Source organism: Nannospalax galili, unplaced genomic scaffold (assembly GCF_000622305.1).
Source record: "Nannospalax galili isolate Female #2095 unplaced genomic scaffold, S.galili_v1.0 scaffold649, whole genome shotgun sequence".
Lineage (NCBI taxonomy): Eukaryota > Metazoa > Chordata > Mammalia > Rodentia > Spalacidae > Nannospalax > Nannospalax galili.
The window spans coordinates 1,466,485-1,478,863 of NW_008359093.1; the positions used below are offsets into that span (position 1 = coordinate 1,466,485).

At 48.9% G+C, this 12,379-nt stretch overlaps 1 protein-coding gene across 5 annotated transcripts in view; it reads right to left on the minus strand.

Annotated features, from left to right (window-relative positions):
* The window catches only part of Mzf1 (myeloid zinc finger 1), a 16,352-nt gene extending 4,056 nt beyond the window's left edge, over positions 1 to 12,296 (minus strand). For 2 of the 5 annotated variants that reach the window (XM_008822793.2, XM_008822795.3), the window contains exons 1-5: positions 11,980 to 12,161; positions 10,373 to 10,824; positions 9,743 to 9,926; positions 8,985 to 9,055; positions 8,751 to 8,871 (exon numbers count right to left, since the gene is read on the minus strand). In XM_008822793.2, coding sequence (XP_008821015.1) covers positions 8,751 to 8,871; positions 8,985 to 9,055; positions 9,743 to 9,926; positions 10,373 to 10,765 — 769 coding nt within the window. In that variant the 5' untranslated portion in view covers positions 10,766 to 10,824; positions 11,980 to 12,161. The other 3 variants (XM_029558490.1, XM_029558491.1, XM_017795519.1) reach the window with 3 other exon arrangements.
* Positions 12,297 to 12,379: the final 83 nt, after the last annotated feature.

Genomic DNA, 12,379 nt, shown 5'->3' on the forward strand with positions numbered 1-12,379 from the left:
GTCTAAACCTATAAAAGGCTCCACTCTCCCTTACTCTGGGCTCTCAGCATGGATCCGTTGAGTTGGTGAGGTCTGAGAGCCCGAGCTTAAGCCCGAATAAACCGTAAACCTTTGCTTTTGCATTTTGGCGTGTTGGGTTCTCGGGTCTCTTTGGGGTCCAGTGGATGGGGTACAACAATGGGTGCACTTACCTACATGGAGGCAGTACACAAATACACATAAGATAAAAAAAATAAATTTAAAATTATGTATAGTGTGTGTTCTGTGCATGTGAAGTTACAAGTGGTTGTGAGCTGCCTAATATGGGTGTTGGGAACTGAACTTGGATTTTCTGCAGAGCAGGAGGCACTCAATCACTGAGTGATTAATCCAGCCCCTTACACATTTTCTTCTTAAACTTCCTGCAGTAGTGCACCCCTGTAATCCCAGCATTCTTGGCATCAGAGGCAGGAGGGCTGCCACAAGTTTGAGGGCAACCTGGGCCTATGTAGCCCAGGTTGGGGGCTTAAGTGGGATTAAGTCCAGTCTGGGTACATAGAGTACATAGGCTGCCTCAAAAAACTAAAAAAACAACAAAAGCCTCAAACACCCCCCCAATTTTTTTTCTTTTTTTTGAGACAGGGTCTCCCTGTAGCTTCAGATGACTTGACCTGGCTTGATCTCACAAGATTCACCTGTCTGCCTCCTGAGTGCTAGGATTAAAGGTGTCTGCCACCACCCCCAACCTTTTGCTTTGCTTGTTTATGTGCATGTATGTGAGTGCACCTGTGTCATATAATGCTGTGGAGGTCAGAAGAGGGCTTCGGATTCCTCTGGAACTGGAGTTAAGGATGGGTCATAGCTGCCATGTGGGTACTGGGAATTGAACCCGGGTCCTCTGCAAGAGCAGTCAGTGTTCTTAACCACTGAGCCATCTCTCCAGCCCCATGTTTTATTTTTTATGTGTATGAGTGTTACGCCTGCATGTGTATAAGTGCACCCATGTTGTGCAGTGCCCATGGAGAACAGAGGAGGGTGTTGGATTCCCTGGAACTGGAGTTATGGATGTTGCCACCATGTGGGTACTGGGATTCTGTTAGAACACTCAATGCTCTTAACTGCTGACCCATCTCTCCAGCCCCCCCGTTGCTTTGTTTTTTGAGACAGAGTTTTGCTATGTATCCTAGACTGGCTCCACATATGTTTACCAAAGAAGGCGAATGAGCATGGGACTACACAGGTGCTACCTAACTTTAGGGATAATTCTGAGAAATGGAAGTGATTTTTTTTAAAAAGTGTTTTTATTACATTTGTGTGTGTGTGTGTGTGTGTGTGTGTGTGTGTATAGAAGTCAGAGGACAACCTTTGGGAGCTGGTTCTCACCTTCCACTGTGTGGGTCCCAAGATCAAACTAAGGTCACCAGGCTTGGTAGCAAGTGCTTTTACCTTCTGAGCCATCTTGCCAGTCCCTAATTTTTATTTTGAGACAGGATCTCATGGTGTAGCTCAGGCTGGCCTTGAAGACATGATCATCCTCCTGCTTCCACCTCCCAAGTAGGATTATGGTATGTGTAGCCATATCCAGCTTAGACAATATCCTAAGACCACAACTGTATTTGTGGCCTGGGTTGACCAGAACATTGCTATGTAATTCACTGACTGCATAGAGATTTTTTTTTTTTTCCTGAAAGGTACATAAAGAACGGAACATGGGCTGGGAATGGTGGTGCACACCTTTAATCCCAGCTCTCAGGAGGCAGAGGCAGGTAAATCTCTGTGAATCCCAGGCTAGTCTGGTTTATATAGTGAGTTCGAGGCTAGCCAGGGCTACATAGTGAGACCCTGTCTCAGAAAGAAAAAACAAAAACAAACAAAACCGGTCACGTTGGCTCTTGGGCACCAAGACTGCACGGCTCTGGGAAGGACTGGGCATTCCATTGTATGCCTTTTGAATTTTCTAGAATGTGAATGCATTAATCATGAATACCATTCTGGGATGGATGGATGGCTGTGCTAGTCTAGTCTCAGAACAAGGCTGCTTTTGCTTCACAGCAGGCTGGGTGGGCTCAGAGAAAGGTGGCAATTGCCTCTGAGAAGGACTATTATCTCCTCAGGCAGAGCTAACCCTACATGACAAGGCCTTGCCGAAAAATGTGGACACCAGCTTGGAATGTGGTCATGTTGAGCCATTTCTGACTCAGGACAAGACCATCACTGTCTCAAGCTAGGCTGTCACTAAAGGATAAGTCTCAAATGCCATTATTCCAGAGCCCATGACATTGAAAAGTTGCCTGACTGGATTCACCTCCTACCAAAAGCTGCCCTTTAGAATCACTGTGGAAACGGTTTCTCTGTCTAGTGTCTGCTGTGGGATACCACAATGTATCAAACTCTGTTTCTGTCTTGTATCTTCACAATTCATTCATATCCTGTTTACTAGCCTGTCAATGCTGTCTTCTGCATGGCATTAACATTAAAAATGCTATCATAATGAAACATTAAAAAGAACCTGTTGAGTAGCAGTTTGCATCAGAAGACATTCTATCTGGAGGGAAGCTTGCTAAGACACAGGTGTTCTAAGAGGAGGCAACATTCCTCCTGCAGGAAAGCTCCTTAAACTCAGGAAGTAAACAACTCAATAGCTTCAGGACATCCCTGAACCTAACCAGGTTCACTAGGCCCTTCCCTCACCAAGCTTCTAGAAGCCCTAAGGATGGCTGAGAGTCAAGGAAGCTGCCTAGAAGAGACAGTCCAGCCCAGTAGCCTGGAAGAAGACCAGCTGAGCTGCCTGGAAGAGGCTCAGACCAACCAAGCCACCCTGAAGAGACACTCTTTAACCTGTCAAGATGCCTGTAGGTTGTGCAGTGTGCTCCAGATCTCCTACTTTACTGGGACTTTTGGTGACGTGGCTGTCATTAAGTCTTTTCTGCTCCTGTAAGTAACCCCAATAAAACTTAACAGGTCTACCAAGTTGGACTTCTGGTGGTACCTTTACTTTGGTCTGTCATTGGTTCCTTATCTGGGATAGATATTTGTTCACATCTCTCCAGGAATGGTGTCACACAACAGAATCACAGGGGCTGGGTGTAGCTCAGTAGTGGAGTGCATGTTTAGCAAGTGCAAAAGTCCAGGGTTCAATCCCTGGTGCAACACACCACCACCACTACCACCACCAGGGCTGAAGATGTGGCTCAGTTGTTACAGAGATGGCCAGCATGCTAGAAGTCCTTGGTTCAATCCCTAACACTGAACGAAATAGACCAAGCATGATTCCTGTGCCTCTAATCCCAGCACTTGGGGGTGGAGGCAGGGGGATTATAGTTGGTCAAGGTCATATACTCAGCTACATAGTAAGTGTGAGGTCAGCCTAGGACATATGAGACACCGTCTCCAAAAAAAAAAAAAAAAATAGACAATGGGGCTGGAGAGATGCTCAGTGGTTGAGAGCATTGGCTGCTCTTGCAGAGGACCTGGGTTCGGTTCTTAGCACCCACATGGCAGTGAACTGTTTGTAACTCTACTTTTAGGGAATCTGATGCCCTCTTCTGACCTCCTGACACAGGTGCACTTACGTACATTCAGGCAAAATACTCATACACATAAACTAAAAATAAATCTTAAAAAAAAAAAGTGCTGGGAGGCTGGAGAGATGGCTTAGCGGTTGAGGGCACTGATTGCTCTTGCAGAGGACCAGGGTTCAATTCCCAGCACCCACATGACGGCTACACACTGTCCTTAACTCCAGTTCCAGCGGAATCCAAAGCACTCTTCTGATCACCATGGGCATTGTGTGACACAGGTGCACTCACATGCAGACAATATACTCATATACATAAAGATAATAAGTAAAAAATAAAAAAAAAACAGAAAAAAGTGTTGGGGTCCTTAAAAAGAAAAAAAGAATATCTTTTATGGTTTATATGTGTGATGGCTAGGTTTTCACACTATTTATGAGATATGACTTTCTCAAACCTGATGATGAAATTGGCATATTATTGTCTGTCAAGAATGAAAAACAGTATCTGTGGGCGGCTATGAAGCTAGAAAGGACAGTGAGTGGGTCATGGTGGGAATTAGACATCCATAATTATTTTTGTCTTTTTTGTTGTTGTTGAGACATGGTCTCCCTGTAGCCTCAGCTGGCCTAGAACTCACTATGTAGACCAGGCTGGCCTGAACTTACAAGAGATCCTCCTGCCTCTGTCTCTTGAGTGCTGGGATTGAAGGAATACACCACCATGCTCAGCAACAAAATATATATTTTATAAAAAAGAGCCCAGCGTAGTGTTGCACACTTTTAATCCCATTTAATCCTAGCACTTCAGAGGTAGAGGCAGGCAGATTTCTGTGGGTTTGAGGCCAAGATCTGAAGCTGTCTTCTGATCTCCACATATGTACTGTGGCATGTATGCACCCTCAATATATAAACGGGTACAGGCACATACAAACACAAAATTAGTAAATATTAAAAAATAAGGACACAAAGCCTGGCTTGGTTGGTCAGGTCTATAATCCCAGCTACTTGGGAGGCTGAGGCAGCAGGATAGAAAGTTCAAGGCCAGCCTTGGCTATAGAATTCCAAGGCCAGTGGGGCAATTTAGTCTATCTCTGAATCTATAATCCTAGAACTGGAGATGCTGAGGGTAAGGCAGGAAGATCATGAGTTTGAGGCCAGCCTGGGCTACATAGTAAGACCTTGTTTCAACAAGCCAACATTTCTGACACCCTTCCTCCCCCAAGAAAAATCCAAACTTTTTTAAAGCCCTTAAAACTCTTAAGACAAGAGCCTAAGGTGGTATTTGGGAATTAAGAACAAGGTAAATATGGTATGGAGGCATGACTTGTCCTTCTAGCTAGGAAGCTTGGGACAGGAAGACAGCCTGGGTGTTCAAGGCTAGCCTGGGTGACATAGCAACCCTGATTCAAAGATACAATTAAATCAAATAAAACTAATAAAATAAAGCTGGGTTTGGTGGCATATACCTGTGATCCCAATACTCAAAAGAGACTGGGGCAGGATGTCTGAGGCCAGCCTGGACTAAAGATTGAGATGCTGTCTCAAGAAACCAAAACAACTGGGTGTGGTAGCACATGCCTTTAATCCCAGCACTCCCGAGGCAGAGGTAGGTGGATCTCTGTGAGTTCAAGACCAGCCCAGTCTATGTAGTGAGTTCCAGGGTAGCTGAGGCTACAGGGAGACCCTATCTCAAAGACAAAAAAAAAAAAGCGCAAATCAATTATTGCAACTCCCTTCCCCAATACCCCCAAAACAATGAAAAGACCCTGGTATAATAAACTAAAGAGGCTGTAGGCTGGGTTGGTGTCTGTGACTTAATTGGTAAAGTGCCTGCCTTACAAGCAAGAAGACCTGAGTTTGCATCCCAGGCACGCATGGAAAGGCTGGCATGTTCGCCCACATCTGTTACCTGAGATCTGTGTGGGTAGAGATAGGTCCCTGAAGCTCACTGGTCAGCCAGCCTAGCCAATGGTGGAGCTCTGGGTCCAGTGAGAAGCCTTGTCTCAAAAAGTTAAGGTAGAAGGGCTGGAGAGATGGCTCAGTGGTTAAGAGCACTGGTTGCTCTTGGAGAGGACCCAGGTTTGGTTTCTAGCACCTACATGGTGGCTAACAGCCATCTGGAACTCTAGTTCTAGGGTATCCAATGCCCTCTTCTGAACTCTGTAGGCACTGTACAACATGAGTGTATTTACACACAGGCAAAACACTCATATACATAAAATTAAAAAAAAATTAAGGGCTAGAGAGATAGCTCAGTGGTTAAGAGCACTGGCTGTTCTTGCAGAGGATTCAGGTTGGATTGCCAGCACCCACATGGTGGCTAACAACTGTCCTTAGCTCAGGTTCTGGGAGAATCTGACACCTTCTTCTGATCTCCACGGGCACTGCATGACATGGGTGCACTTACACACATGAAAGCAATACACTCATACACATAAAATAAAATTAAAAAAAATTTTAAGGCCGGGCGTGGTGGCACATGCCTGTAGTCCCAGCACTTGGGAGGCAGAGGCTGGTGGATCTCTGTGAGTTCAAGGCCAGCCTGGTCTACATAATGAGTTCCAGGACAGCTGGGGCTACAGGGAGATCTTGCTTCAAAAAGACAAAAAAAACCATAAACAAACAAACAAAAAATTTAAGAAAAAAGCTAAGAGCATGGTAGTTGATGATACCAGATGCCAGCCTCTGTCTCCATATGCATGTATATACATGTGCACAGACATACACCATAAATATACAATACACACATATGGATGAGTTTCTAAGGCAGATGGGCATAGTGGTTCAGACCTGTAATCCTAGCTATTGGAGAGGCTGAAGTGGGAGATTTTAAAGTTTAAGGTCTGCCTGGGTAACTTAGTGAGACCCTATCAAACAAACAAAAAAGTCTAGGTGTGGCGGTAAAAGGCCAAAATGCTTTTAATCCCTGAACTCAGGAGGCAGAGACATGTGGATCTCTGTGAATTCCAGGTCAGCTTGGTCTACATAGGGAGTTCTGGGCCAGTCAGGCCTACATAATGAGACCCTGTCTCAAAAAAAAAAAAAAAAAAAAAAAAAAAAGCTGGGCATGTGGCTCATTTCTTTAATCCCCACACTCCGAAGCAGAGGCAGGTGGATGGATCACTGTGAGACTGAGGCCAGCCTGGTCTACCTAGTGAGTTCCAGGCCAGCTGGGACTACAAGGAGACCCCATCCAAAAACAAAACAAAACACAACAAAACAAAATAAAAGTTGTGAGCCAGGCCTAGAGAGATGGCTCAGTGGTAAAGAGTGCTTGCTGTTCCCTCAGAGGACCTGAGTTCAGTTCCTAGTATCCATGTATGAGTTATAGGTGGTTTTGAGCCACCCAACGTGGGTGCTGGGAACTGAATCCTGGTTCTCTATGAGACTAGCAAGTACTCTTAACCTGAACCATCTCTCTAGTTTCATGGCTGCACAAAATTCTGTGTTAAGGGTGGTGGGAGGCCACACTCGGGAGGGTTAAGTAAACAGTTACGCTCGGAGCTGAGCTTCCAACTTTTTTACTAGGATGATGGCAGGGAGCTGAATGAGGGACCCTGAGGAAGAACTGAAGGGTACTCACAGCAGGTAGGGCCCCTAACCCAAACAGCCAGATTGCCATCTGAACCTTTCAGAGGCATCCACCTGCTCATTTCCCCCAAGAAGTAGTGGGCTGGGGATGTGGCTGTTAGTAGACTGCCTTCCTAACAAGCACAAAGCCGTGGGTTTGATTCCTCAGTACTGCATAAACCTGGCATGGCTGGTGCATGCCTGTAATCCCAGCTCTTGGGAGGCAGAGGCAGGAGGATCAGAAATTTAAGGTTATCCTTGGCTATAATAGCAAGCTTGAAATGAGAAAGAAAAAAGGCGGGGGGGATCTCCTTAGGGAGTAAACTTGTGTCCCTCCCAGCCCTGAATGCCACATGTGTACTGTGACATGCATGCATGTACACACACACATACACACACATCCAAAGGTGTGGGAAACTGGGGTGACAAGACAGCATAGAGAACCATTCCAAGAGCCAAGTCCCAGGCATCCCAGAAACAGAACAGTGGAGGGAAATGGAATCAAGATTTAGTGTTTCTCTCCTCTTCCTCCCTCTCTCTTTCCATCTTTATCCCACTCCTTCCTCCATCTACCTGTTTCTCTGTCTCTCTCAGTGGGTCTTGCTTTATAGCCCAGGCAGGCCTGGAAGTTTCAGCCCTGCATTGGCCTTCCATGGAGCTGGGATTACAGGTGTGCAACATCATACCATGCTCCAAAGAAATACAGCAAGCAAATTCCTACTAGTGAGATATGTGAGTTTCAAATAGAAAAAAAAAAAAAATCCAGGACAGAGTCAAACAGTTCTGGGACTGGGGGTGTAGCTCAGTGGTAAAACTCTTGCCTAGAATTTACAAGTCAGGGGCTGAGGCATGGCTTAGTGATAGAATGACTGCCCAGAATCAACCAGTGGAAGGCAGAGGTGTGGCTCAGTGGTAGAGCCCCTGTCTAGAATCCCCCAGTAAGGGGCTAGGGTGTGGCTCAGTGGTATAACACCTGCCTAGAATCTCCCAGTGAGGGGCTGGGGTGTGGCTCAGTGGTGCAGCACCTGCCTAGAATCTCCTAGTGAGGGGCTGGGGGCATGGCTCAGAGGTAGAGCATCTGTCCAAAATCCATCAGTGACGGATTGGGGGTGTGTGGCTCAGTGGTCCTGTGTTTGCCTCACATGCACAAGGTTCTGGGCTCCATTCCCAGTATGGCAAAATAATCAGTTATTTTACCTAACAAAGATTAAAAAATGTTTCAGATATGTAACATCTCAGAATTTTACCTCTGATACTAAGATTCACTAGAAACTCCACTGACAAAAGGAAGTAAATCAAGAAGGAGACCTTGGGTGACTGGGCAAGAACCTGGTCTGTTCTTGGCAGTTGCCAGTACTGTGCCACAGCCCCTCCTGCCTTGTCTACTCAGCTGTTCTCCTTGCTAGGTCCCAATACTCCCTGCCCTGGAACTCAACCAGTAAGATACAGTCCAAAGTCCATTCAGAATATGCCCAAAATGGGAGAGATGTGGGTATGGGGAACAGAGATTGATTCACGGAGAAGTCAAGAGGAGCCAAGGGGTCAGTGGCATGCTTCTTTTGAGGGCAAAAAAATGCTGGGCACTGCAGTGACAGGTGCTGTCTTGAGGAGGGCCAAGAGGAAGGCTGATGGGTGTAGTGGACCCCAAGGAGAGCCCAGTGTCACTGTGGCCCATTGCACTCACCTGGTGAGAAGATGCCCCCTACTTCTTCATGCCAGAGGTCCACAGGGTGCTCACTCCACGAGGGCACATCAGGCTCAGTCTCGCTGTGAAGAGAGGCCTGGTCCAATGCTGTCCCATGGCCCTGAAACCATAGAGGTCACTATTTGATGTGCCTCTCCTCAGAAAAGGACCTATCTGGCATCACCCACTAGGCTCTTGGGGCAGAGATTGGCTCACATTTTGTGCAGGGCTCACCTGGGACTCCTTAGGTAGGAGAGCTGCTGCAGCCTCTTGGACAGCAGGAAGAGGCCCAGACTCCAGGAGCTCTGGGGAGAAAGAGCTGGGTCAGGTAGCTCGAGTGTTCTCAGTGGGGTGCTAGGTGCTAGGTTCTGGACATGGGGAACATGAGAGTGAACTTGGGGCTGGGAAGGGCAGAGCGGGGCAGCTGAGGGCTTAGTTGGGAGTGGGGTCAAGCAGGAACCCAGGGAAGGCCAGGGGTTGAGCTATAGCTAAGGCAAGCCCAGGTTTGGGTCCCTCATCTCTTGTGGGTCCTGAGGCAGGCTGGCCATGTGGATATGTGTGTGGGAGAGCTAGACAGGGGCCACAGTGGAATGGCAGAGTGTGGGAGGCTGGTTCAGGTACCCTACTTGGGAGATGGATGGGGAAGGTACATCCTCCATACTGAGGGATTTTTTTCTCAGCAGTACTTACAAATAAATAAGCTTCCTTCCTAGTCACCAGTGGAGACCTTCAGTGGACCTCCCTGGGGAGTGAATTCTGTATCTCCTACACAATGAAACCCCAACAGCCTGTTCCAGGGAGAGTGGTGGAAATGGGACTCTGGTGGTCAGGATGTGGCTTACAAGGGACATTGATAGTTCTGGCTGGACTGGAGGGGATGCAGGGGCTAGAGGCACACTGGAACTATTCCACATAGGAGGTCCTGATTTAGTGGAATGCAGGCTGCTCCACCTTGCCAGGCTTTATGCTCTGTCCACTTTGCCTGGCCTCACCTGGCTCCTCCATCACCTCTGTCTCTTCTTTCAGTTCAAAGTTCAGGGGCAATTCCTGCATGGTCCCAAGTAGTGTCTCAGCTCCAGGCTCTGAAGTCTGAAGCTTGATTTGAGGTATAGGCCGGAAGCTGGAGGGTTCCATCTTCTCTGATAGGACCTCCTTGCCTTGTACCTGGACTGTGACCTGGGGAGATGCCCCCACCAAGTAGAGAGTGGGGCTGGGCACAGCCCAGGATCCATGGGCACCTACTCCATGGCAGGAGGGCCCTGGTCAATACACACTGACTAGGTTCTCCAAAGTCCTACACTTCTCCCTCCCCTTCCCTGAACAGAAAGCAAAAGGATTGCTCAAAGGTCCAGGGCCTTCCTGGTACCATTTCTTCCTTTCCCCAGCTCACAGCCCACGGATCCATGTAATCCTGGGTGATGCAGGGATGGGCTCCTGTTCTGAGCCCAACAGTCCCTATTGTAGGTGGCCACTTCTTTATGATGTGTGTGTGTGTGTGTGTGTGTGTGTGTGTGTGCGCGTGTGCGTATGGGGGGAGGTGTCTGGCTGGGCCCAGCACTTCCTGGGTGAGGCAGAGTTTGACAATGCTCCAGCCCCGATCTTCTGCCTGGCTATCAACTCACCCATCTCCGAGGTCGGCCTAGCTCCCAGCGAAGTCTGTCAACCAAGGCTGCAGCCTCTTCAGGGCTGCCTGGCCACTGCCCCTGCACACGGGCCTGGATCTCAGGGGGCAGTGCACCTAGGAACTGCTCCAGCACCAGCAGCTCCAGCATCTGTTCCTTGGAGTGCACCTCCGGCTGTAGCCACTGGTGACATAGCTCTCGAAGCTGGGCCAGGGCTTCCAGAGGACCCATTGCCTCCTCGTATCGGAAGCACCGGAAACGTAGACGTGCAGCCTCTGGGCCTGGGTCCCACAAGCTGTCTTCTACCTCGTCCTCAGAGTCCTCCAGCTTCACTACGATGGGCTCATTTTCTGGGGGTGCACGGCCTGGGGAACCCAGCACAGTGGGTCTCATCAGGAGTGCCAGATCAGGTCTTTGAGTTCAGCCAGTGTCTTTCTCTAGGGAAGGAACTTCTGCAATAAGGACAGACAGTTGCAGTGAATGCTTATTGCATGCCTACTGTATACTGTGCTGTTTGATCTTCAGACCTGCTCCACGTAGAAAGTAGCCGAGGAAACAGGTACGGACAGGTTAGTCACAGCCTGAGCTGTCATTTGTTTCCCTGATCTTTCTAATTGGGCCTATGCAGTTCAAGTACACCTGTTGTCTTAATACTTTGCTGTCTCCTCCCCAGCCCCCAATACTAGGCCCCGAATGTTTTCTACCCACTCTGGGATTTGACCCTTCTCTCAGGCCCCACCAACATTCCCCTCTCAGTGTGGTCTCAAGGGATCTGCTCCACTTGACACCCCACCCACCTCCCCATCCCCGCCCCCATCCCACCTTCTGCAGTCACACCTGTGCTCCAGGTAGTACTCTTCCCCAGTAGCTGGACTATCATCACCTGAACCCAACTCATCACACCTAGCAATGATCCATCTTAGGTCCCTGACTTAGGTGGGGCTAGGAGGTGATAAGGGAACTTCCGGGGGTCGCAAAGGTCCCCAGATCACTGGACCAAGACCCGCAGGGAGGGTCCACCATCCTGATTTCGCTGTGCTTTTGTGGTCTGCAGTTTTCCCATCTGATTTCCTCTCTCTACATAATCTTAACAATTGGGATTTCGTGAAAATCTGAGTTTATTATTAGGATGGCACCAGGGTGACAAACCTCAAGGTTCCAAGTCACTCTGAAACCCTGGGAGAAACATAGAACCACTAAGCGCCTCGTTGAGGTTGCGGAAATACATTTTCCGTAAGTCTAAGCGGGCACTTCCGCTCTGGGATGCCAAGGCAGGTTCTGGCGCAGCTAGGACCAGCGCCTAGTGCCTGTTGCCATGACAATGGGCGGTGATTGACAGGTTCGCACGACAGCACAGGGCCCATCTGAAGGCAACGTCCGGATTCCAGCTCCATGCTCCCGGTCTAGCTGGGAATTGGAGTTCAAGTACAGGCCACGTCTCCTCAGAGAAGTTCCCACCCTTACCTTCCCAACCAGAGGGATGGGCCCGTACCACTGCGCATGCGCATTTCCGGTCCCTTCCTCCAGCCTAGACTACATTTCCCAGATTGTTCCGCGCGCCAACTCCAGACCTCCGGCCCTTCCCCCACCCTGGCCTCCGTTTCTACCCTTCTTCCCGTCCCCCTTGGGGATAGAGCTGGCCGCAATGATCAAGTCGCACTCCTGGCCGCCGCTTCCCACACTTCCCGTCTCGAATCCAGGCTTCAGGCCCCCGTCGACGTGCGCAAGCCTCTCGGGGGGCAACGGACGGCAGCACCGCCTTCTAAACCGCGCATGCCCCCACCACATTTTTGTCAAGTCTCTACGGACCTTCCTGGGATTTGCAGGGTTCTGCACCAATCACCACTCTCACTAGGACGCCGTCAGCCTCTCCGTCTCCATGGCAACTCCGAGTTTGGAGGGGCGCCCCCTAGGCTATCTCCGGGACCGGGGCGTTGACAGGCTCAGCCCGGTGCTTTCTGGGAATCGTAGTCTGCAGGGTTCTCTGTGTGAGCATGCACAGCATTA